At 53.5% G+C, this 25,203-nt stretch overlaps 1 protein-coding gene across 4 annotated transcripts in view; it reads left to right on the top strand.

Moving 5' to 3' along the window:
- NDOR1 (NADPH dependent diflavin oxidoreductase 1) overlaps nt 1–24,993 on the top strand; it is a 44,120-nt gene extending 19,127 nt beyond the window's left edge. For 3 of the 4 annotated variants that reach the window (XM_077835685.1, XM_077835687.1, XM_077835686.1), the window contains exons 9-15: nt 2,073–2,293; nt 3,981–4,088; nt 5,174–5,288; nt 6,230–6,376; nt 7,310–7,428; nt 15,620–15,714; nt 21,898–24,993. In XM_077835685.1, the coding sequence (XP_077691811.1) occupies nt 2,073–2,293; nt 3,981–4,088; nt 5,174–5,288; nt 6,230–6,376; nt 7,310–7,428; nt 15,620–15,714; nt 21,898–22,042 (950 nt within the window). In that variant the 3' untranslated portion in view covers nt 22,043–24,993. The remainder of the gene's footprint in view (nt 1–2,072; nt 2,294–3,980; nt 4,089–5,173; nt 5,289–6,229; nt 6,377–7,309; nt 7,429–15,619; nt 15,715–21,897) is intronic. The other variant, XM_077835689.1, reaches the window with a different exon arrangement.
- Nucleotides 24,994–25,203: the final 210 nt, after the last annotated feature.

Below are 25,203 nucleotides of genomic sequence, written 5' to 3'. Positions count from 1 at the left end.
TCCTAGTGGTCAGAAGTCAGAGCCCAAGCAGCTGGAGCCCGGCCAGTCTCTTCAGCTTGCCTCAGGAGCGCGCCTGTCCTGGGAGTCTGTAAGGCCAGCAGGGGTCCCAGGCTCGTCTGTTCTGACCTCCTGTGCGTGACAGGCCACCAGCACCTGCACACTACCCCCAGCAGCCGCAATGAGACCAAAGCGTCACAGCCCAGAGGCAGCGAACAGGAGGGACTCAGGTGTACCAGTGTCAGGGAAATGATTAAGTGAGATAATCCTGGCAGTGCCCTGCACACATGCACTGCAGAGAAAGGTGAGCACCCCTGAGATCACTGCCAATCTGAGCTGGGGGAAGACTCCTTCCTGAGCCTACATAGGGCAATCAGCCAGGCCCCAGGCAGGTGAGCAAGATCCAGCCGGCCAATCACCTGAGAGAGAGAACGTGCCACCTCTGAGCCCTGGCCCTCCCCGCCCAGTGTTCCATCTCCAGCCAGGCCAGCCCTGGTGTTTCAGAGGAAAGAAACCAAACCCCAGAGTACAGGGTGGGGAGGGGAGCATCCCCCAGCTGAAGACCTGATGCATGAGTTTTAGGTACATAAGACATAGCAGCCAGGTCCCTTCTGGTTTGAGCCCTCCCCCCCCCACCATCACAAGCAACCCCATCGTACAATCCACTCAGACACTTGTCCAGCTTTCTCTTGAAGCTAATTAATTCTTTGTCCACCCCCCCCACACCTCCTGTTGGGAAGCTGTTCCAGAGGGCTAGACTCTATGCAGAACCCAGCGCAGACTTTTACAATACATTATCGCCCAGATCTAGCCTCAGGAGAGCAGGTCTGCAGTCCTTGCTACCGCCGGTTGGTTGGGTAGGTCCCCCACCACAAGCGGGGACCCACCCGGACAGAAACTTGGAAGGAGACAGATCTTCCAGTAGCTGTACTGCTTGAGGTGGTTTGTCCGTGTGGCCCCCCAGCCACCCCGCCAGCCCTGCTCCTTTCATCGTCCATCTTTGCTAAGGTTCTGAACTAGCAAGGGGACTAAGAGACAGGCAGGGCTGCTCTGCCCTACAAGCCCCCAGGCGGGCGGGGCACAAGGATGTGCAGGTCTCAGGCCAACAGGCCCTGCTGGTCAAAGATTCACCTCTCACATCCCAGAGGTGCCCGCGCATTGGGAGTGAGATCCACAAACAGAAGACCGCTAAGAAAATCACTGTTACTGTGGGTCAGCACCCACGCTTCTCTGCAGCACTCCCAGCCTCCCCCATCTCAGGCTATGGGCCAAACGGGTATGGGGTGGGAAGTGGTGGCCGCGCGGGTGACCAGGGGAGGAGAGCAGTGAGGACTCCTCAGGCTGGCAGGGACAATGCTGTGGCCGGTTGCTCAAGCGGTTGCAAATGTGCATCGCACTCAGGTGTACCTGCACCTAGGGAATGGAGAGCCGGAGATGGTTTCCCTGCCGCTGTTGTTCTTTGAGCTGTGGATGCAGACGTGTGTTCCACGACCCACGCCCCATCCCTCTTCATAGGTCTAGTCTGCCTCTCTCGAGGGAAAGAACTGAGGGGGGTTGGGTTGGTGCCACCCTTAAATAGCCTTGGGAGACACAAAGCACCTGTTGCCCTAACAGATGCTGCTGTAGGAAAAACGTCTTAGACTCTTCCTGCACTATGTGTAAACGCACCCGAGTACAGCACACCTCTGCACCCACAGCTCAAAGCACCAGTTACAGCTCAGGTAAATCACCTGTCCTGGGGAGCTTCCACTGGGTTCGACTCGACTGAACTCCCCCATGTGCTGGCAAATCCATTTGCTGGGGTGACTCAGTTACTCTTGCTTTGGCCTCCCCTAGAAACAACAGAATCCACTTCAGCTGGCTGCAGCGTCACTCCCACGCTGCGTCGTACCTGCCTTCTGCTATTGCAGAGCCTCTCCTGCTCCAGTCGGACTCTGAGCGGAAGCGAAGCCTGAGGCAGCCCTAGGCGGGGTGTGGGGGAGCTCCTTGGGCAGCTGTGCAGCCAGGCTTCTTGCCCCTTACTTGGGTCAGCGCCAGCCTCCAGAGCTCTCTTGGCCTCATCCCTTCCCTTGCAGGAACCCCCCTTCCTGCCCACTTGCCGCAGCCATGCACCATCCAGCACCTGGTTGCCTGCTACCTGGACATTTCCTGTGTTCCCCGTCGCTCTTTCTTCGAGCTCTTGTCCTGGTTCTCGCCAAACGAACTGGAGCGTGAGAAGCTGCAGGAATTCAGCTCTGCGCAGGGCCAGGAGGAGCTCTGCAGCTACTGCAGCCGGCCCCGCAGGACCACCCTGGAGGTAGGGCAGCTGGAGGAACCTGCCGGGGAGAGTGGGGACTTTCTGTAGGGAGCTGCACTGAGTTCTTGGCTCTGCTTGGCCTTGCCCCTCTCCCTGAAGCTGGGCAAATGGAGATGAAGCAAAGCACAGATATTTTACAGCGAGGGTCAGTAAGGGCCATGTGCCTGCTCCAGCGTTGCCCTGGATGGGCAGCAGGTCGGCCCTTGCGGAGAAGTGTGACTCTGGCGCAGTCCCCGTAACAGCCAAGAGCAGAGTCCCAGGCAGCCCTTGGAGGCCACGGAGGGTTGCAGAGGGGTGCGGTAGGATGAGCTGGGGGGCAAGTGGAGGGGTGGGAAGTTGAGGAAACAAAGAGAAAGTGGTGGGGGTTCTCCTAGTGTGGGGGAGGATTAGGCTGTGCCCTCCTTGCACGTGATTACTTCCCCCCCTGCTCCTCTCATCCCTCGCACAGACCCCAGCCCCACTTCCCTATCCTCCTGGAGGGCTAAGGGCTCTTTCACGAGGAGTCCCATCTCCTTCACCTCACACTGTCCTAGCTGGGCACTGAACGAGGACAGGGAACTGTGCAATGCACGTGGTCCTGTGCTGAAAGACCCGGGGTGTAATGCACACGCTGTAAATGCTCACGTACAAAGGCACCGTGACCTGGACATTCCCTGACTTGGACTTAATTTGCAACTTTGCTGTTCCCTTCACACATATTTTTTTCGATGGAATTTCCCAGTTTTTTAATGCGGGGGAGGAAGGGCAAGAAAAGAACCTTCTTTATGGGCTTAGACTGTTTGGCCAGGAAGCCCTAGACACCAGCAGCAAGGTTGGGCTTGCATGCCCCAGTGCTGAAACTGTGTCCTGTACATAGCGCTCTCCACAGTCCCAGGTGCCCTTTCCTCGGTGCAGAGCGCTCTGTGAACGAGGCAAGGCCGGGAGCCCACGGAGGGCTCTGGTGTGGAGGGGGGCAGAGCACAAGCACATTGGGAGGACCTACCAGTGCTGAGGGTGCGGCTGCAGGCTGCCCCGCTCCCAGGTTGCCTTCCAGGAGAACTGAGTGGTAGCAGTGCGTAGAGTCAGAGACTCCCAGGCCGGAAGGGACCGTTGTGATCATCTCGTCTGACCCCTGCATCGCACAGGCCAGAGACCTGCCCCACAGTCATCCCTAGAGCAGACCAGTTAGACAAACATCCAACCTTGATATAAAAATAGCCAGTGATGGGGACTCTACCACGACCATTGGTGAGTTGTTCCAAAGGTTAATTATTCCCACTGTTAAAAACGTCTGTCTTCGTTCTAGTCTGAATTTGTCCAGCTTCAACTTCCAGACACTGGGCCGTGTTACACCTTTCTCTGCTAGATCGAAGAGCCCATTATTAAATATTTGTTCCCCAGTTAGGTACTTATTGACTGGTTAAGCTAAATAAACTGAGCTCCTTGAGTGTCACTCTAAGGTAGGTTTTCTAATCCTCGTATCATTCTCGTGGCTCTTCTCTGAACCCTCTCCAGTTTGTCAACATTCCTTCCTGTGTAGAAGGGGTGTTGGGCATATGCCATCTGTGTCATTGCCGGCACTGGACAGCTGAGTAAAGGGCTGCTTCTGCCAGGTTTAGGGGTTTCTCTCCATGGGCCCATCCCGAAGAAAGGGCAGACCATCTCCCTGGTCCTGTCCTCCTTTCTCACATCTCTTTGGTGTTTCCAGGTCCTCTGCGATTTCCCTCACACCGCTTGTGCTGTTCCAGTTGACTACCTGCTGGACATCATCCCCCGGATCCAGCCCCGTGCCTTTTCCATCGCCTCCTCCATGCTGGTAAGCAGCTCCAGCATGCCTGTTCTCCCACGTAGGTTGCTGGGGCTAGGACTAACAACTCACTGCCTCGAGAAGGCTCTTCGCTCGGGACCCCAACAGTGCCCAGAGAGGAAGGAGCTGTCTGCTCCTGTATCCTGCAGACATCCACAACTCTCGCAGGCTCCGCCCCTTGCTGTGGGGACTGTTGAATGGCTAATTCTTTGGGGCACCAACCTCCCTCTCTGGCCACTCATGTTTCCTCACTCCTGCGCCCCTGGGAGCCACAGGAGCTTTGGCGTTGAATGTAGCCAAAGGGATGGGCCCTGCTATTTCCCCTGCCCTATGGACAGAAGGCTGCGTTGAGGTGAGGGGTGTCTGGACTGGGCATGCCGCACGTGGGGACTGTTGGGCCGCCCTGCCTCTGGCTGTGGGTGTGACAGTGGTACCCTATTGCCAGCATGGTTCAGGTAAGGCAGTGGGTGTAGTGGCTGCCTGTTGCCACCAGTAGATGGGACTAAGGAGCCTGTCCCGTGGGGTGAGCGAGGGCGTGAAGATGAGCTGAAGAGTTGCCCAGTAGCCAGTTGGCTTTTCCCTTCCGTCCTGGGGTTCTTAAGCCTTCGGGGCTGGCAAGTCTCCTCGGTCTAGCTGTGTCGAGAGGGCTTCTCCTGGGACTCTCTCCTGCATCCGAGGCGCCCTGTGCGTGCAGGGAGCTGGCCAGTCAGGGGTGTCACAGCGGAACTTTGAAAGGAGGGATTCCCTGTTCTGCTGTCAAAATGGCAGCCTCAGGCTAGGAAGTACATACCGCGTGGGGAGAGCACAGGGCCCAGGAACTGCCTCCCCAGTCTGACCACTGGCCCCCTCCTGCAAACCAGTGCTCCAGCCGCTCCCGTGTCCCATCTCCTACCGCATCAGCAGAGCCCGTCAGTCCCTCTGGTTCTGCACCATCTCCCCCGTACTCATCTCTGGCTGGGCTAGGTGCCCTTTGAGGGGCTTTGCCCTGGTCTTCCATGGTGTTAGTCGGGAGGGCCTGGCTGACTCTGCTCAGCCCAGCACCCAGGCTGCTCTGGCTTGGGCCACTGTTTCACATTGCACCTTTCTTCCCCCAGGCTCTCCCCAACAGACTCCAGATCCTCCTGGCTGTGGTGCAGTACAAGACTCGTCTCAGCAAACCCCGACGTGGCCTCTGCTCTACCTGGCTGGCATCCCTCAACCCTCAGCAAGGTAACTCGTCATTCGATATCACAGGCAGAGCTCTGGGTGCTCCACTGCTCCTAGGCTATGGGCATGCCCCCTTCTGTGTCAGAGAGAACCTGCATGGAGTTGGGCATGGGTTAGCTTGGCGAGAGGCCAGACGCACTGCCTCCCTCTTCTTCATGGTACTTTGTGAACAGTGACCCACTGCCCTGCTTTCCCCTTGGCACGCAGCCTCTCTTTGACTGTCCCCACCCTAAGGACCCGAGCTCCTCTCCCTCTTCCGAACCCTCCTGCAGAACAAGTGCTGAGTCCAGCCTCCAGGGTCCTGCACTGACACTGGGCAGGCAAGTGTTTCCTTTAAATGCATCACCCTTGTCCATCTCTCCCTCCCTAGGGGCGTGGCCCTCTGCTCCCTCACGGGGATCCCCAAGGAGGAGGTGCGGGGCAGGAAGTCATCCATCTGTCAGGGTAGCTGGACCTTCCCACGCAGCTCTCACCGAGGTCAATCCTGCCGCCCCGAATGCCATCCTCGGGGTGACCAATTCTCCAGCATGGCCCCTCCCGTCCACCGGGGCCAGGTCTGTGCGAGGAGCTGGCTCTGGTGCTGCTACCTGCTGGCATGGTCTCTGGGGTTCACTCCAGCGCCTGGTAGAACAATAAAGATTTGGCTCTATGGATGGAAGAACGATGGGGTCATATTTAGTCCATCTCCCCAAACGCTCTGAGCGTGCCCACAGGGCTGCAGCAATTAGCGGGTTCCTCGGGCCCATAACGTGCCGTTTGCTGCTTCCTTCTCTGCTCCATCTGTACTTCTCCCTATAGCGCAGGATAATGGTTGGCTGGCACAGGGCCGAGCTGCCCCCAGGGCAGTGCTCTGCTCGGCGGACGCCTGTCACTTACATTGCAATTGCAGTTCTAGGGCCTGCTGTGGTTGAGGCATGACTGTACCTAGCCTGTTCCTTTTGCAGGGGATGTCCAGGTGCCTCTGTGGGTGAAGAGGGGAGGAATGAAGTTCCCTGCAGAGCCAGACACCCCCATAATCATGATTGGCCCTGGCACGGGAGTGGCACCCTTCAGAGCAGCCATACAAGAGCGCGTTGCACATGGCAGGAAGGGTGAGGAGCTCGCCTGGGAATGATTCCTGCAGGCCCCCTCCTTGCTGCCAAGGGGTGCGCCCAAGGCAAGGGGGAGGGGTGTGGCTCAGGAGATCGGGTACAAGAAGTGGACCAGAATAAATTGTCCGTGGGGACATAGCGACTGCACAAGGCCCTGGCTGCACTATTGGACTGTGTCCCTGGGACAGCAGCCAGGCCTCTGGAGCAGGGTGGGACAAGTGGTGTCTCTGGAGTTCAGGCCCTGTGAGGCGGGTCTCTGGTACATGGGCCCCATGGGAAGAGGGGGGCCCCCCTCAGATTGGAGGGTCTATGCTCTGCCCAGGAAGGGGCAGTTCTGATGTCCCTTCAGGCTGTGGGTGGGGGGCAGAACCTTGGAGACTTGGGGGAATCCCTGGTGGGTGGCCCTCGAGCTGGGGGTTGGGGGCTCCTGGTATTGGGCCCTTCGGAGAAGGGGGCTGGTCAATTATCCTATGTCCCATGGCAAAGAACAGCGCAGGCCAGAGCAAGGGCCAATATCTGACACAGAGCTGCTGTACGTGCTCAGAGCTGCCTGTGTCTGACCGGCAGTCCATGGAGTCCACGGGTCCCAGCAGGCTTCCTTTTGAGCCCCAAGGGTTTGACTGGAGTGCGAGCATTGCATGCTGGGCCCTGTTGTCTCCACAGACAGCCCCTGGGATTAAGGATGAAAGCGAACAGTTCATGTAGGCCAAAGCCAGTCCTGGGCAATTTCCTGCATGGTTCTGCTTTGGACGGGGCCTCCTCTGGAGCATCTCGTAGGCTGCCCTGTAGGGCTGGGCCCAGTGCCCTCCATGGCTGGCTCCTGACGTTTGCTCCCCTCCCCGCACTGTTGGGGAGGCTGGCTGTGTCTCCGCTCAGAGTCGAGTCCTTGGGGAGCTCTGCTCACTCCAATGTTCCCCTTTGATTTCTCTGCAGGGAACTATTTATTTTTTGGCTGCCGCCAGAAATCCAAGGACTTTTACTGCAGGACTGAATGGCAGGAGCTGGTGAAGAGCGGGCACCTGACTCTCTTTACAGCCTTCTCCAGGGACCAGGTTAGTAACTGTGCAAGGAGCGGCCGCCAGAGGGTGCAGACAAGGGCCAGGGGACAGTGCCCTGTGATGGGCTCTCAGTGTGGGATGGCTTTGCTGAGCTCCTGCTGAGTGACGGGCAGAGCACACCCCCACCTGCTGCAGGATGGCAGGGGCTCGTTGCTAAATGGCAGACACCTTGGAGCAGGACACAGATCAGGGGGAGAGGGGAGCCTTCCATCCAAACTAGAACTGCAGCCTGATGTGTCCTGGACCTTGGCCAGTACCATGGCCCCCCTCCCTGTGGGACGTGGCAGTCGCACAAGGGGCTTGGTGCTTATAAGTGGTTTGGACAGGCCAGTTAGGCTGCTGTGCTGTAGGCTGAATCCGTGACCTCCCATCTCCTTGAGCAGTGCTGGGATTCTGCAATCCGGCTCCCTGAGCCTGCAGGGCTGGTTCGATGCGCCCAGTCCTTGGGGAAGGGATCTCCTTTCCTGGGCAGAGCTGGGGCGAGCTCTGGAGGAGGGGGGCACTGGGGCTGTGTTAGCCCTGTGCTGCGTGAAGTGCAGGCTGTCAGTGAAGTGCTGGGCATGCTCCATCACAAATGAACCAGTGCCCAGCAGAGAGTTGAGGGCACCGGGCTGTGGGTGCTGCCTGCTCCAGACGACTTGGCCTGGCTGAGTCACTGACTGTCCTGTGGATTTGTCTGCCAGACTCTAGCTGGGATGGAGCTGTTCTGCCTGCCTGCGTTTCCCCTCTAGTTAGGATATTTGTTTCCTGTCCTAAAGCACTGCGTAGCCTTGTTGTGTGCTGCCAGAGAGCTGCACATCCCAGCCAGCGGGGCTGCGCCTCTGGGAAGCAGCAAATCCTTCAGAAATCCCTTGTAAAGTGCTTTGGTGTCTTCGCCCCCTTTTGGTTCAGCAGAACCAGCCCCATTCAGGGTGAAACACAAACCTCATTTTGGTGCCCTTCGCTTTTCCTCAATAACTTCTTTTCTTTACAAAGAGAGCCCCTTGCATCGGGTCTCATCGCCTCCCCCATACCAAAGCAAGCTCTCTCTGCTGCAGGCTGGGAAGGCAGACAGTGGGAGAGAGGGCAAGTGTCATGTTATTTCTGCTGTTAAACACGCGGTGTGGGAAGGGGAGGAGGTGAGTCCTGAGAGAGACGATGTTGGGGATCAGCCTGGACATTCAGTGGAAATGCATCCAGTGCACAACAGTCATTTCCAAAGCCCCCCTCCAGGGACAAGGCAAAAAGGAGCGTGGTCACACATTACCAGCCAGTGCATGTCCTCGCCAGGGAGCTGTGTGCCCTGGAAGGGTAGAGTGGAAGGTGCAGCAAGAGGCATGGCACGCTGGGGGGGACCTGCAGCCTCAGAAGGAGCCCTCCCTGGGCAGGAGAAGGCTGGGAGGGGCCTGTCTGGGGCACTGGGGGGACCCCTTCTAGCCAGAGGCTGTTTGAAAGATGGGCACTGGAGCTGGCCTGGGAGAGGCCCCTTTGCAGGATCTGTGCAGCTAGCTAATGGCACTGTGCTTCTCCCCAGGGCACTGCCCCGCACCTTGCTGCTGCCTGCTCACCTGTGGTATCTGCCCTTGGCCAGCAGGTGGCTGAGACCCTGCTGGACCTTTTCTTTCTCTGCTGGGCCATCTGAGAGACAGGCCCAGCACTCAGGGAGGGTGTTCCCTCTGCTTGTGAGGGGCTGGCGCTGTCAGCTGCAGGTCCCCACCGTCCTGCTGTCCCTAGCACAAGCTACACCCCACTCAGGCCATGTGACAGCCTTTCCAGGGTTCACATGGCCTGCAGGGGCCCTTGCTTCCCAGTGACCCTTCCCAGTCATTTGAGGCCAGGTCTACACTACAGGCTGAGAGTGGTATGACTGTGTCGCTCAGAGGTGTGAAAATCTCCCCCCCTCTGCCCCCGAGCGAGGTATCCCCCGGTGCAGACAGCGCTGGGTCAGCTCCTCCCGTGACCTAGCTCCTGCCTCTGGGGAAGGCGGAGAACCTGCGATGGGAGACACTCTCCTGTTGGTGCCGGAGCGTCCCCACTAAAGTGCGACAGTGGGACAGCCGCATTGGTGCAGCATTTCAAGTGTGATCTGTCCCTGGGCTGAAGGGAGAGCAGGATTCCAGAGACACGCATGACGCGCTTCAGCCCTGAGAGTGGCTGGCGGGATGCTGAGCAAGAGCCCAGAGGCTGTGCCAGAGTCACCGAAGGATGTGGGAGCGTGCTGGGCTGATGTCGGTGTCACCCAGGCTGGGGGAGGGGAGTGCCTTTTCTTAGCTAATAGCGTAGTTTCTCACCCCCAAAGTTCAGACTTTCACAGCGTTTGCTGGCCCCAAGGAGCCATGACCCAGTCTTTCATGAAGTACCCCTGTTTGTCCAGGTGTCTCCTCAGTGAATGGATATAGAGTGTCTTTCTCCACCCGGTGATATACTGAATCAGTCTTTTATCTTTATTCATAGACAAGGCCATCCCCTTGTTGTCATATTGTTCCTTCTCACTTCCAGGTGGTTTTGATCTTTATCGTTATCTTTGATGGTTTTCCATCGACTTTTCTGGGTTGCTGCAGTGGTAGACAACTGAGCAATACATTACACAACTACCTAGCCAGAGAGGGGTGACAATTCCTTCTTGCTTGAATGGCCATCACCAAGACATAGGATCCCCTGCTGCTTCACTCTCCCTCCAAGACCATAAGGGCATAATTTTCAATATAGTTACATTATTCCTTAAATACAACCGTACACACATCTCACAATGAGTATTGATAAGTGACCAGCTTTCATTGGAGACCTGCTATCCTTTATGGATAAATACCATGAAAGTGGTGTATTAGGTGTAGTGAGTTTGCCAGGTCTGAGACAGGAGTTGCTTGGAAGAACAGCGAGCCTTTTGCCAGCTAGCACCAATGGGGCTCCGTGTCACAACCACCCTCTCATTCCCCTAGTTCTCCAGCCCCATCCATGCCTCTTCCGAAGCAGGAAAGAGACTGATCCCAATCCAAAGCCATCTGACTGGCTTATTTTCAGTGTGCCACATTCAGGTTTAGACGCATTGTAATGTAGGTGCTTACAATCCACCCGGAATACTGTTGTTCCCAGCTAGCTCTGGGTGTTTTAAGAACCTGTTTGGAGCCCCAGCCTGGCAGGACCGCTGTCAGCACTTCACCAATTCATATCAATGATGCTGACATTGAGCTTTGGGTGGCCATGGCTGCCACACGCTCACTCACCTTTAGTGAAGTTTTTGGCCAAAATTTTATCGATAGAGCTGTGCACTTCAGAGTACCTTACAGCAGCCTGCCCAATATGGGTCCCAGCTGGAAAGAATGGACATAACTGATGTACTCATGACACTGATGGCGTGCCACAGTGCCAGCCAGTATCACAGGTTACTTTGGGGACATCTCCCATAGGGACAGTGTGTTCCAGATCTCCAGACTGTAGCTCAAAGGGGTCCTGAAATTGCCCTTCCATCAGAGGTCATCAGAGGTCAAGTTGGTGCATGGGATATCTTCCTGTACTTATGTACCAAATTGCAAGAGCCTGGCTCAGTGTGGGTGTGGAAATGAAGTGTCAGTCACCTGTCATAGTGTCTGGATTGGGTCTCACTGCATTAAGGCTGCATAGATCAATAATTTCTAATGGGTTAGTAAATGATTTATGGCACTTATAAGCATAAGCCCACGTGAGTAGCCTGTGTTAGTAGACTGGCTATAAGTAGATGGTGTTACAGACGGGTATGGACCAAGGTTTCAAGACTCTCTAACAATCTCTTCAATTTGATTAACCATTTGGTAAAGCTCCTGTTACCCCTTTACTATGTTTACATAGAATCATAGAAATGTAGGGCTGGAAGGAACCTCGAGAAGTTATCAAGTCCAGCCCCCTGCACTGTGGCAGGACAAAGTAAACCTGGACCAGCCCTGACAGGGGTTTGTCCAACTTTTTTTTTAAAAGCTTTCAATGATGGGGATTCCACAACCTCCCTTGGAAGCCTGTTCCAGAGTTTAACTACCCTTAAAGAGTTAGAAACTTTTACCTAATATCTAACCTAAATCTCGCTTGCTGCAGATTAAGCCCATGACTTCTTGTCCTCCCTCCAGTGTACCTGGAAAACAATTGATCACCATCGTCTCTGTAACAGCCCTTAACATATTGGAAGACTCTTACCAGGTCCCCCCTCAATCTTCTTTTCTCAAGACTAAACATGCCCAGGTTTTTTTCAACCTTTCCTCACAGATGAGGTTCAACAAGGACAAGTGCAGAGTCCTGCACTTAGGATGGAAGAATCCAATGCACTGCTACAGACTAGGGACCGAATGGCTCGGCAGCAGTTCTGCAGAAAAGGACCTAGGGGTTACAGTGGACAAGAAGCTGGATATGAGTCAACAGTGTGCACTTGTTGCCAAGAAGGCCAATGGCATTTTGGGATGTATAAGTAGGGGCATTGCCAGCAGATCGAGGGACCTGATAGTTCCCCTCTATTCGACACTGGTGAGGCCTCATCTGGAGTACTGTGTCCAGTTTTGGGCCCCACACTACAAGAAGGATGTGGAAAAATTGGAAAGAATCCAGTGGAGGGCAACAAAAATGATTAGGGGACTGGAACACATGACTTATGAGGAGAGGCTGAGGGAACTGGGAATGTTTAGTCTGCAGAAGAGAAGAATGAGGGGGGATTTGATAGCTGCTTTCAACTACCTGAAAGGGGGTTCCGAAGAGGATGAGTCTAGACTGTTCTCAGTGGTAGCAGATGACAGAACAAGGAGTAATGGTCTCAAGTTGCAGTGGGGGAGGTTTAGGTTGGATCTTAGGAAAAACTTTTTCACAAGGAGGGTGGTGAAACACTGGAATGTGTCACCTAGGGAGTTGGTGGAATCTCCTTCCTTAGAAGTTTTTAAGGTCAGGCTTGACAAAGCCCTGGCTGGGATGATTTAATTGGTGATCGGTCCTGCTTTGAGCAGGGGGTTGGACTAGATGACCTCCTGAGGTCTCTTCCAACCCTGATATTCTATGATCTCTGATTCTAAACCTTTGATCATTTTTGTTGCTCTCCTCTGGACTCTCTGCAATTTTCCCACTTCCTTCCTAAATTGTGGTACACCACTACTCCAGCTGGGGCCTCACCAGTATCTTGCATACAAAACTCCTGTTAATACACCCCAGAATCCTATCAGCCTTTTTTGAAGCGGCATCACATTGTTGACTTATATTCAGTTTGTGATCCACTATAGCCCCAGATCCTTTTCGGCAGTACAACCGCCTAGACCATTACTCCCCATTGTGTAGTGGTGCATTTGATTTTTCCTTTCTAATTGAAGTATTCTGCACTTGTCTTTACTGAATTACATCTGGTTGAATTCAGATCAGTTCTCCAATTTGTCACGGTCATTTTGAATTTTAAACCTGTCCTCAAAAGTGGTTGTAACCCCTCCCAGTTTGGTGTCATCTGTAAATGTTATAAGTATACTCTCCATTCCATTATCCAAGTCATTAATGAAAATATTGAATAGTAGTGGACCCAGGCCTGACCCCTGTGGAACCCCACTAGATCCATCCTCCCAATTTGACCGTAAACCATTGATAACTACTCTTTGATTACAGTATTGCAACTTGTTTCACACCCACTTCATAGTAAATTCATCTAGACCACGTTTCCCTAATTTACCTATGAGAATGTCATGCAGAATTACGTCAAAAGCCTTACTAACATCAAGGTATATCATGTCTACTGCTTCTCCCCGTGCACTACATCAGTAATCCTCTGAAAGAAGGAAATTAGGTTGTTTTGGCATGATTTGTTCTTGACAGATCCACGCTGACTATTCCTTATAACCCTGTTATCCTCGAAGTGCTTACGAACTGACTGTTTAATAATTTGCTTCAGTATCTTTCTAAGTATTGAAGTTAGGCTGACTGGTCTATAATTCCCTGGGTCCTCCTTGAGCCCCCTTTTAAAGACAGGTGCTGTTTGCGCCCTTCTCCAGTCTCCTGGGACCTCTCCCATCCTCCAGGAATTCTCAAAGATAATTGCTAATGGCTCTGAGTTTGCTTCAGCTAGTTCCTTAAGTACCCTAGGATGAATTTCACTCAGGCCCTGCTGACTTGAATAGATCTAACTTATCTAAACATTTTTAGAATCATAGAATATCAGGGTTGGAAGGGACCTCAGGAGGTTATCTAGTCCAACCCCCTGATCAAAGCAGGGCCAATCTCCAATTTTTGCCCCAGATCCCTAAATGGCCCCCTCGAGGATTGAACTTACAACCCTGGGTTTAGCAGACCAATGCTCAAACCACTGAGCTATCCCTCCCCTTCTTTAAGCTGTTCTTTCCCTATTTTGGCTTGTGTTTCTTCTGTCTGGTTGTCAATATTAATTTTATTGAGTATCTAATTATCATTAATCTCTTCAGTGAAGACTGAAGCAAAATAGGCATTAAGTAACTCAGCTTTCATGATGACCTCAGTTGTTAGCTCTCCTTCCCTGCTAATTAGAGGACCTATGCTTTCCTTTGTCTTTCTCTTGCTCCTAATGTATTTAAAGAACCTCTTATTGCCAGGAGTAACTCATTTTGTGCCTTAGCCTTTCTGATTTTGCCCCTACGCACTTGTGCTTTTCTTTTGTACTCTTCCTTATCAGTTGGGCCATGTTTCCACTTTCTGTAGGATTCCTTTTTGATTTTCAGGTCATTAAAGAGCTCCTGATGGAGCCATATTGGCCTCTCACTATTCTTGCTGTCTTTCCTTCGCATTTGAATAGTGTGCAGTTATGTCTTTAATACTGTCTCCTTGAGGAACTGCTCTCCTGAACTCCTTTTTCCCTTTGATTTTCTTCCCATGGGACCTTGCTCCACTTCTGTGAGTTACTCTGAGGTGTGACATTGCAGGGTGCTCTGTAGTGGCTGGGGGAATGTCACTGAAAGCATGGAGGGTGTTTGAGCCAGGGATGTCTGGCAGGGGATCTTGCCCAGACCAGCCTCCCTGCTGAGAGCAGAAACCATTACAGGGCCAGACTAAAGGGGCAAAAGACAGCAATCTCCTGGGCTCGCACCCAGCTATATCTCCAATGCCAAAGACCCCTGGCCAAGTGTGAAAGGTGCACCCAGTGCCCTCCCAACTCCAGCTGAGGTTGTTCCAGCCCTCTCTAGTGGCAGAGAGGGAACCCATCGGAGATGCTCTCCCTCACCCAGCTGGCCCACCCTGGAGGTGTCTCCAGGCTGCGTACAGACAGGCAGTGGTGGAGCACGAGCAGTTAGACGTCTGATATCCGAGTGCCCGGCTGTGCTTGGGCTGATGGGTGCCAGGCTGTCTCCTGTGGGCATAGCTGCATCAGAGGCATTGGTGCTTCTGTCATTCTCCCCTGGGAATTCTGCCTTGGGAGGGCAGCTTTAAATTCCTGCCCGTCCTCCGTAGGAGCTCAGCTGGAGGGAGGCTGCTTAGGAGATGCTCTGAATCCGGTAATCTCCTAGTCAGCCTGGCCCCCTCCTCTCAGGCCAGCCCTGCCCACTTTCTCCGCTGCACCAGCTAGCTCTAGGCCCAGAGGGGAGTGGGGTTTGGGGCAGATTCTGGCAGTGGGGTTCACAGCCCGGGTTGGTCATGGAGCAGATGCCGGCAGGAGCGGTCTCAAACACTGGCACTTGGGGTGAGGTAGGGGAGCTGCAGTCAGGACAGGTGCAGGACTCTCGCTGGCAGGAGTGCCTTGCTGGGCACTTGTCTAAAGAAGTGCAGCGCTGCCTGCTTATTTCAGCACTGGATTGCGGGAGAAGGGACTGCTTCTAGGGACCCTGCTCCTTGGAGCTTCTCTGACTTATGGCCCAGCAGCACCTCAGCCCGTGCCAACAGCTGCTTGTGGGGGAGAGGCAGGGACGGGATCGGTGTCCTGAAAGGAAACCATTTATGGTAGCCACTCAGCTCCATGTGTGATCCATGTGTGGCCATCTCCCAGTGCCACAGGCCCTCTGGACCTTATCTGTCTGTGAGCTTGAGGATCTCCTGTGTGAGCAGAGATCATAAGGCCTTATTCTGCAGAGCCTACAAAGTGCCTGGTTTGATGCCTTCTGATGTCATAGAATAAACTGGCCTGTTGAAACACTAAATAACTGACCAGTGCGATCCTGCTCTCACCCTAGGGATGGGCAAGGTGCATTAGTTCTGGTGTCTACACCAATAACTGGACATGGCTGGCTAGCATGGGGTGTGTGTTTCCCTGCAGGAGGAGAAGATTTATGTTCAGCACCGAATTAGAGAGAACAAAGGACTGGTCTGGGATCTACTGAGCCGTGGGAACGCTCACATCTACCTGGCGGGGTGAGTATCTCGCTGCACCAGGAGCGCTGCTCTCCCACGGCAGCTCTGGATGCTGGAGCCTGGTTCACATTATAATTGGGCACCATCTTTCCTCTCATTAACAGGGTAGTGGTGCCTCATGTAAGAGCAAAAGACAAGGAATTACTTCCCCTATTCTGCAGGGTAAGCCCTTGGGGAGCTAAGAAGCTCCCATCAGCACGGGCTGCCAGGCGAGGCCCTAGCAGAGCGAAGTGGGCTCAGCCTGCAATTGGCACAGCCGGCAGGTTCAGGAGCTGGCAGGTAGTGGTGTCAGGTAGAGTTGTAGGTCGGTTTGGTAGCTGGAAGCAGTTGGTTGGGGTTAGCCACCCTGCACACCTCTTCCTGTGGGATCGCAGTATTTAATGAACTGAGAACACACATTTCTGAGGGCCATGCTCATGGTATCTGAGCCCCTTGTACAGAACTCAGAAGTCCAGGGATTTCCCTGAACGGAACATACTGTGCTGATGGCCAGAGGACCTGCCTAAGGGACTGGGAGTTAGGGATCAATTGCAAACCGAATTCCAATAGTCCCCATAGGGGAGAGAGCCTGAATACGGTACCCCAACTGTGGTGACTTGAGGCTCTGTAGTGCAAGTGCGAGCCAGCATTATTACTAAGGAGATGACACAAAAATACCCTCCCCCTCTCTAGCTCCTTGTGAGTTCCACCCGAGCACCCTGGCCCATGTAACTCTGAGATTGCTGGGGCCTAGACCACTTACGGCCTTATAAACAGCCAGAACCTTGACAGGCACGCAGCAGTCAATTGTCAACCAATGCAGAGCACACACAATATACCTATCTGTGTGCCCCGGGCACATCATGCACCAGCTGAAGCTTTCAGCCCCAAACAGAGCTACATTAATCTGGCAGAGGGTGACAAAGACCCAAGTGAGCACAATGTGGCCCACATCTGAGATGAGAGGACATCTGCCAGCTGCTGGCAGGGGCCATCATTGCTGTGTGGGACTACAGGAGCGGAGAGACAGCCAGCGAGACCCTAAGACTTCCAGTCTCCTTGGCAACGTGTTCCTGGTGGTCACTGCCAGTTCCTTCAGACAGGTGTGCTTCTCTTTGCCAATCAGTATCCCGTCCAGCACAGCAGTGGTACTGCAGCTCACAGTATTTCATCCAAGCCTGCCCACCTGGCCCTCCCTACACACACAGCCCTCTGGGATCCCCAGGGTAAAGCCCAGGGAAAGGAAGAGCCCAACATAATCTTCAGGAAAGAACAAAGCTATTAAAGCCACGTCTCATAGGAGAGCCAATCCGATTCCAAATCACCAGTAGCCCATGTCAGTGCGCCATGTCAGACAGAAGGAGCCAATTCTCTGTGCTGTGGCTTAGGAATAGGAGCTTTCCTAGCTCCTTAGAGTCTCCTGTCTCGCTCCGTTAGTTCCTGGGAGAATGACTTCCTGGAGCAGCCTCCCTCACCTCTGGCCAGGCCTGCACGTGCTGCCTGACTCCATCACTGCCTTGCATCACAGCCAGGTTACAGGCTTGAGCTTTGTCACTGGCTAAATGTTGCGCAGCTGCCTCGAAACAGCTCCTGAGATCTCTGCCCAGAACCCAGTGCTCACGAATTCTGATCTGAGCCCAGTCAAATCCCAACGGTTGTTAATCAGAGAGTGGGGTCTAGTGGTGAGAGCAAGGAGTTGGAGCCAGGAGACCTGGGCTTATTCCTGGCTCTGCTGCTGACTCACTGGGTGGCCTTGGCCAAGTCACGTCACCTGTCCACCTTCATTCTCCCATCTGTTGAATGAGGGTAATACTTGCTGTCTCGCACGCAGGGAAGTTACGTGGCATTGCTGGCGTCTGTGAAGTGCGGTGAGGTCAGTGGGTGAATGGGGCTAGGGAAGGCAGATGTAATGTCTGTCCAGCACCCGGAGCACATAAAGTGCTACGTTAACACGGAGCATCGTTAGTTCTGTCCTCATTAATAGCAATAGCAGGAGGATCTGTTCCTCCTCAGCTTCCTGCCAATCCGCAACAAGAACAGGAACCTCTCCGCTGATCCCGGGGGTGAGACTCCCCTGCATTCCTGGAAGTACACACTATGTCTTCCTTGGTCACCCAGGAAATGCCTGGACTAAGCATCCTCCCCAGGAAACCTCTCCTGCTGGCTGCCTGGATGAGCAGGGTCATCTGGCCGAAAACTGGATGGTTCAGGGAGCATTTCAGAACTCCATCATCCCAAAGAACAACTGGTCACCGTTTTCAAACGGAGGAGCCGAAACACAGCACTTGGCCCCAGCGCTAGGACCCAAAGGGGAGGGAGACCTGTTTGCTGGAGGATTGGGCATATGCCTTGTGTGTGTGGGCCCAGAGTCTGCAAGTCACCAGCACTGTCAGGGCTGCACGTATCCTGGCTGTCTTACTGCCCCTAACCCAAGGGCAGCCCCAGCCGCTTCCTGCCACCCATGTCCGTGAGTCTGGGCACTGTAGTAACCACCCCCTACTCCATGTTTTGTCTTTCGATGGTGGTTGGTGTTGCCAGACAGTCCCCAGAGTAGGTGTCCCAGTGGCCCACGCTAATCGATTCCCAGGCCAGTGGGGAACCCTGTTGTGACATACCCCGGGCACAATCTAGACGAGCGAGTAGCTGAGTCACCCCTGCCCTCTAACATGGGCTGCCCTTTACACTGGTCTGCTGCTGCGGCAGCTCACAAACAGCCTCCAGAAGGTAAGTCACTCCCAGCTTCAGCCGTGTTACCTGCAGCCAGCCAGTCACGCCCAGGCTCTGCATTATACTTCAGGATGACCCCAGCACACTCCCAGCCCCAGGCTTTCCCCAGAAATGTGTGTCTTGTACTGCCCAGCCCTCCCCTGGACAAGACAAGCTCATATAAAGTCTGTCATTGTATTAACAGAAATTTTGATATGTACCAACCTTGCTACCCCAAATGGAGTTTCCCAAACACTCCAATTTAAACACACTGGGTTAGATAAAACAATAGAACAAGTTTATTAACGACAAAGAAATAGATTTTAAGTAAATACAAGTAATGAGGCATAAAAGCCAGAAATGGTTACGAGAAAAATAATGATAAAACGCAACTAATGGCTAACTTAACAAACTCTGTTAAACTCAACTTGAATTTTTTCTCACCACATGCTCTCAACAGTCTTACTGGCCAAATATCTTAAGCCAAGACCCCTTCCTCTTTGTAATGGCTGCGTCTGTTGTTCCTTCTGGTGCAGTGAATCGATGCACAGAAAGAGAGAGGAGGAGGGGATCCATTGCGGTGTCTGCCCCTTCTCTTATCGTCCTGTCCTCTCTTTGAGAAGCATGTCCTGCTGGGAGCACGGGGACAGGCAGACTCAGTGGACGGGAACTCCATGCTGTTTCTCTGCTAAGATATAGATTTTTCACACCAGCCCTCTTTCCTGCTAAAGAATGGCCACTTAGCAGGTTGACTTAGCCCATTGACCTTGTTTACACGTGGCAGAGGTGTCAGCTCGCCCTTTGTCTCCAAGGAACTGGTTTGGCCACTCCTCAGACGTGGAACGCGTGTGAGTAACGCCATACAGTGGAATCTTCCAAATTCACATACAATGTTGCCACACGTATTTTACTAGGACAATAATGACCAGCAAATTATGAGCTTTCAAATGATACTTTGCAAAGCATGCTGTGTACAAAAATTATTACAATAGTGGACAGGGGCATATTCTAGGGGTGACCAAACTGTGACTCGTGAGCTGCATGCGGCTCTTTTACAGTTAAAGTACAGCTCGCAGAGCCCCTCATACCCCCCACCCATTCTCCACTTGCGGGGAACTTGGGACCTCTACCTTGCAGCAGGGTGGTGGGGTAGGGACTTTTGCCCAGCAAGGAGGGTGGTGGCGGGGCTTCAGCCCTGCGGGGTGCACCTGCAAGGCCTTGGGGCTTCAGCTGGAACAGAGCTGAAGTCCCAAGCCCTGGCTGGTGCCTCCTGCAGGGCAGAAGCCCCAAGCCCCAGCAGACACGTCCCGGCTCTTGAAGTTCTGAAGATTGTCATATGTGGCTTGGAGGGTCAGTAAGTTTGGCCACTCCAGGTATATTCTGTCACACCTATCACCATCCATTCTGACCCGTAGAACGCAGGCCATAGGACTGCCCTGAATTAATTCCTGTTTGAACCTAGTGAAGATCTTTTAGAAAACTTCCCAACCTGCATTTAAAATTTTGAGGGTCAGGTTCATTGACCAGCTGCTTGGCAGAGTTGCACAGGCCTAGACTCAGAATGGTCTGAGATACAAGAGAAATCCCACAGTGTCTTTGACATTCTGCAGCCCAAAGAAGTGGATACAGCAGCCGTACCCATAAATGAGGGCACCGTAGACCCAGCAAAGGACCTTGGCTAACTCCTGCGGAAGGGCTGATGGAAGGTATTCAGTTCCGCAGAAAGGACTGCCCCCCATCATGGGATACAGACATCTGGCCAAGTCCAGGAAACATCTGAAGTTCCAGACAGTGACACGAACCTCCCTAATGCCCTCCTGAGATCCTCCTCAGTAGCTCGTCACTCTGGCCTTACAGGACTTCACAGTTCACCCAGCTTGCAGGGGGACCGTTGCTTCATAGTAAGGGGTGGACAATATCATTACCCAGTGCTACCATACAGCCTGTCCATGGTCCCAAGGGTCTTCACTGAATGCCTGCCTGTATGGGCATTCTGCTCAGGACCCTGGGAGTCTATGTATCCATGCTGGATGACTGACTGATTTAATGTAGATTGTCTCAGGAGGCCTTTCAGCTCTTACGGTGGTCAGCAAATTGATTCCCTGCCAGAATCCATGCTGGTGCCTAACCAAAGCCATGTGAGTTTATAAGGGCGGCCATGGACTCCAAACAAGCCAACACTCTCCTGCTATCCTGACCCTCTTCTGCGCGCTACAGAAGATCCGTGGCAGCCCTAGATAAGCCGCTATCATATTCCACCGCCAATTACTAAGTAGTGAGGGATATCTCCCACCTAACAAATCCCTTTAGAGTGATTTTGATCACCAAGGATCTTCTCTGAAGACAATGGATGTTTACATATATACAAAAAGAAAAGGAGTACTTGTGGCACCTTAGAGACTAACCAATTTATTTGAGCATGAGCTTTAGTGAGCTACAGCTCACAAAAGCTCATGCTCAAATAAATTGGTTAGTCTCTAAGGTGCCACAAGTACTCCTTTTCTTTTTGCGAATACAGACTAACACGGCTGTTACTCTGATACATATATACATGAATTAATACTTGGAAAGCACCAACAATCCACAGAGCTGCTTTAAGGCTGCTGCGCTGTGATGAAACAGCATGGCTTTATACTGTGGTTTGTGATGTGGTGGGGGGGGGGTGGGTTGAGCTTCATGACTCTGTAGCTGGCTGTGTCCTTGTTTTTGAGTGCTTGAGCTTGGAGCTGAACTGCGAGATAGTGGCCCCGTTTGCCAGGGAATGGACACAAGGGCTTTTAGAACCCAATGTTTTGTTTGGGGCTGTGTATCCAGGGTAGCCCCCTGAGCCTCCTTCAGTGCAAAGCCAGGCAGGCTGCCGCATTGTGCCGAGGAGTCTAATGCCTGGGAACCCCTGCTCGCAGCTATGTGCCTCAGCTGAGTACCCATGGGCATATACTCCCTGCTGGGTGTCGGACCCTCCCTTGTCTGGCGAGCACATTGGTTAAAGTGTAAGCTGCTCTGCAGGGGGCTTGTGTCCAGCAATGTGCCCATGGGCCCTATGCTGCTGTGCGTGGTTGTAAAGCCACCGTGCAGGAACTGGCCCACAAGGCAGCCAATGGGTTGCATCCAGGTGAGCCAGGTTAGCTCTGCTGGGAATAGCTGTGTGCTCATGGCAGGGCTGGAGAAAGGGCTTGAGTGTAGCTCCGATGAAGCTCGCCTTGTACTGGTCAGGGCAGCAGAGCTGGTTTTGGTCTCAAGACCGGGCCAACAAAGCTGAAACCAACCCCTACTGTGCAGCTCTGCAGTAGGAGGGGTAGCTATAGTGAGAGAGCTGTATCCAGCCCAGCATGGGGCCTTTGAGAAGGAACTGAGAGGACTGCACAGAAAGCCCTGCCCCAGCCCCATCGGCAATAGGAATGAACAGAACTGGCCTTACGGGGGAGCAGGGAGGGCAGATGTGTTGAGACTGTCCTGTGTTCTGCTTTGCAGTTACAATAGAGACTTTCTCCCTTCCAGAAATGCCAAGCAAATGCCAGCAGCAGTAGCAGAAGCTCTAAAATCCATCTTCCAGTTGGAAGGGGACCTGTCCCCTTCAGAAGCTGAGGAGTATCTAACAGCCTTGGAGAGATCCCATCGCTTCCAGATGGAAACATGGTCGTAAGCCTGAAGCCGGGCCTGGGACTGCCTGCTCCTAGCCATTCCCCCACCCAGCCAAATACTTGTAGCTATGTGGGAGTGTCCAGGCACAGACAACGTCCAATAAACCCGTCAGCACCTTGTATCAGCCTCACACTTCAGTCTGAGGGCATCTCAGCCGGCACAGTTGCCCTGCCGGTGCCAGGGTGTCGGTCCTGGATGTGGCTGGGTTTGTCCCCACACCAGCCCCTGCACCCATAGCAGCAACATCAGTGTCCCGCACGCTGCCCGTCCACCTGCGCACCTCACCCCTGGCCTGGAGGGGGTGCTCAGTCTCCTTGCCAAGCCATGGTGGTGCTTTGCCTGTCTAGGCCAAGGCCCCAGACTTCTCACGCTGGCCACAGAACAGCTGTTTGATGGACTCGAGCTGGTATCTGTGGAGTTGGAGGCCAAGGGGTGTTAGCGAGGGGCTGTGTAAATATGTGCTCTCTTCAAGAACAGGAAGTTTCTCTTTACCTGTCGTCTTTCCTAGGCAGAGCTCAAAGCACTTTACAAAGTGCTGAGTCACGTTATTCCCATCTCTAGAGAGGAAACTGAGGCACAAAGAAGGGAAATGGCTTGCCCAAGGCTAAGTGAGTCCATGGCAGGATCATGAGTATACCCAGTCACCCGCCCATGTAAACAAAGCTATTTCCTCTCAGAGAGTCTGCCTCCTACTGCAGAATGGTGGGGTCATGTAGGGAAGATAGTGAGTCCTTGAATACTTGAACCAGGTGTCACTGATGCCAGTTCATGTTCCGGAGTCTGCCAGTAGTGTGAACGCATGACTCAGAGAAAAGTGAGCTTCCCCATTCCTCCAGAGGTGAGCCGACACCTGCTAAGGACAGTTTAAATGGGGCATTAGTAACTGGTTCCCTGCCCAGTCCCCAATGGCCTCCTGTATCACCTCTGAGCTAGCAGCCCAAGCAGCCAAACCTCCTCCCACGCAGTTCTGTGCCATGCAAGCAGCTGAAAGCGGGGCAGAGGGAGGGGGCTGCTGTCCAGTGGAGCTACAAACCCAGTGAATTTATGCAGGACCTGCACTTGGAATCTGGAGGGGTGTGGGGGCTGCGGTTTAGCTGGTCCAAGGGCCCAGTCCCAATCAAATGCAGCCGCACCTGGAAGGGAGGACTTCTCCAGGATCCACATTCACTCTCAGCAACAGCTGTGTGGAGGGCTGCTGGTGAAGATAGCCAGCGCTTTCACTGGACGCTCATGCCCAACCCCTTCCTATGCTCCAGGGGTGCTGGCACACAGGTCCCTGCTGGCAGTGCAGGCAGAAAGCATTGAAAAGCAGAAAAGGGGCTGGAAGCAGCGTCTGCACATCCGTGCCTGTGCCCCACACACCTTCATGCTCTAGGACGAAGGGCCAGAGGGAGGGGTGCACACACAACCACATGTCAGTTCCTTCCCATATGTCTCTGGCTCGAGGTGGAGCGTTACGGCACTGCTGGTTAGCTGCACAGCTCACTTTGATTCTTTTATTTCTGGACGTGTTTCTTCTTGTTTTGTTTGTTATTTAGCACAGACTTGTGTGTTCAGGGGCTCCCCGCTCCTTTCTTTGTAGTCAGGGCCTGCTTTGACCTCGGGCCCTATTTGTTGGTGGCCTTTCCCAGGTGGGTTAGGCCAAAACCCCTGGGTTCAAACCCTGCCAGACCTATCACAGACCATTCTGGCTGCCTCCGCTACCTTGGAGAGCCCCACATCCCATCTAAGTATAGGGGTTGCTCCAGCTTAGAGAGCAGATCCAGGGAGCTGAGGGAAGACTTATGGAAGCCGCTCCTTATGGAGCGTTCCCTGAGACCTGTGGGGTCTGATTTCCTCTCCCCTCCACCCCCGTACATCGGTGTAGCTGCTTGGGGAGCACTCCAGTGGCTGAAGAGCTCATGGTGCAGCTTAGTATACTTCGAAGCTTCAGAGGAGGAAAAGGCCCCATTCACCGGAAAGAGAGACTCAAAGGAAGGGAAAAGTCTCCTCTAAGGCCAGGGAGCAAGGAGGCCTCACATCCTGCTGTGGAGACTGCTGAGGCTTCTCCCAGCCATAGGACCAATAGGAATCCTCTGGCAAGCAGCCCCGGGATCACAGCCCTCCAAACATAGGGTCAGCTTAAAGGGAGCCTCTTAGACACATGCTCCGGTATCATCTTCCCCGGGTCACAGTCACAGAGAGCGCGCGAACCGTTCATCTGTACCATCTCCAGCACTGCTCAGCGTGCTTCACCCTCAGGAACAGGGTCCAAGTTCACCATTACCAACCAGGTTGCTCTCCCGTGAGGATCTCTGAGTCATGGAAGAATCCGAATCCCCTCTGCTGAGGGGTACCGACAAAGATTGCTTGCTGGCGTAGTAGGAAGAGGCCTGAAACACAAGCCCATGTATCAGAAACCTGGTATGAGGCCTGGGCTAAAGTAGACAAAACTTTGCTGCTATAAAGCAAAGTTAAGTTGTGAGCAAGAGGCAGCCCTGCTCACAGCATCTGGCAAGAACAGGGCTAATATTGCAGAAACACACTCCTAAGTGGTGCTAGGCATAAGAATATAAACACAAGCACATTCCAGAAAGGTGGTACCAGAACACCTCGATGCCAAACACATTCCCCAAAGAGAACAGGAACACACTGACCCATCCTAAAGATAAGGTCAGGGTGACAGTATGATGGATAGAGATGCACAAGGTGATGGGAGGTAACTGGCTACGTCAGAGGGTGTCAACTAACTACATCAGAGGAGCAGTGTGTAACTCATTTGTACTGATGTATAAAAGATATCTCAGAGGGAGAAGCAGGTCTTTGGCTGGCCTGGGGATAATGGAAAGTCCCACCATTAACTGAGCCACTCCATTGCAACGGGCATACATGTGTTAGTGTACCTGTAACCATTGAGCCAGGGCATTAGGACAGTGCTTCGTTGACAATAAACCTGACCAAGTGCCTTCACTATGAACCGAGTTTGTGGATTTATTGGACCGTTCAATCGGAGCTTGCTGTATGGGCTGTCTGGCCAGAGTCAGTACAGCATGCAGAAAGAACACACACAGCTGAACATCTGATGACAGCTGGTACCAACACCTGCCCTCAAACCAGAGTCCCCAGTGATGCTACAAAGACTCAACCACCAGTACCAACACGGCCCCCAGTTCCAACACCAGT

The sequence above is a fragment of the Eretmochelys imbricata genome, chromosome 16 (genome assembly GCF_965152235.1).
Source record: "Eretmochelys imbricata isolate rEreImb1 chromosome 16, rEreImb1.hap1, whole genome shotgun sequence".
NCBI classification, from domain to species: domain Eukaryota; kingdom Metazoa; phylum Chordata; order Testudines; family Cheloniidae; genus Eretmochelys; species Eretmochelys imbricata.
The sequence above is the reverse complement of the archived record's forward strand: the minus strand, read 5'-3'. Positions and strand labels throughout refer to the sequence as shown.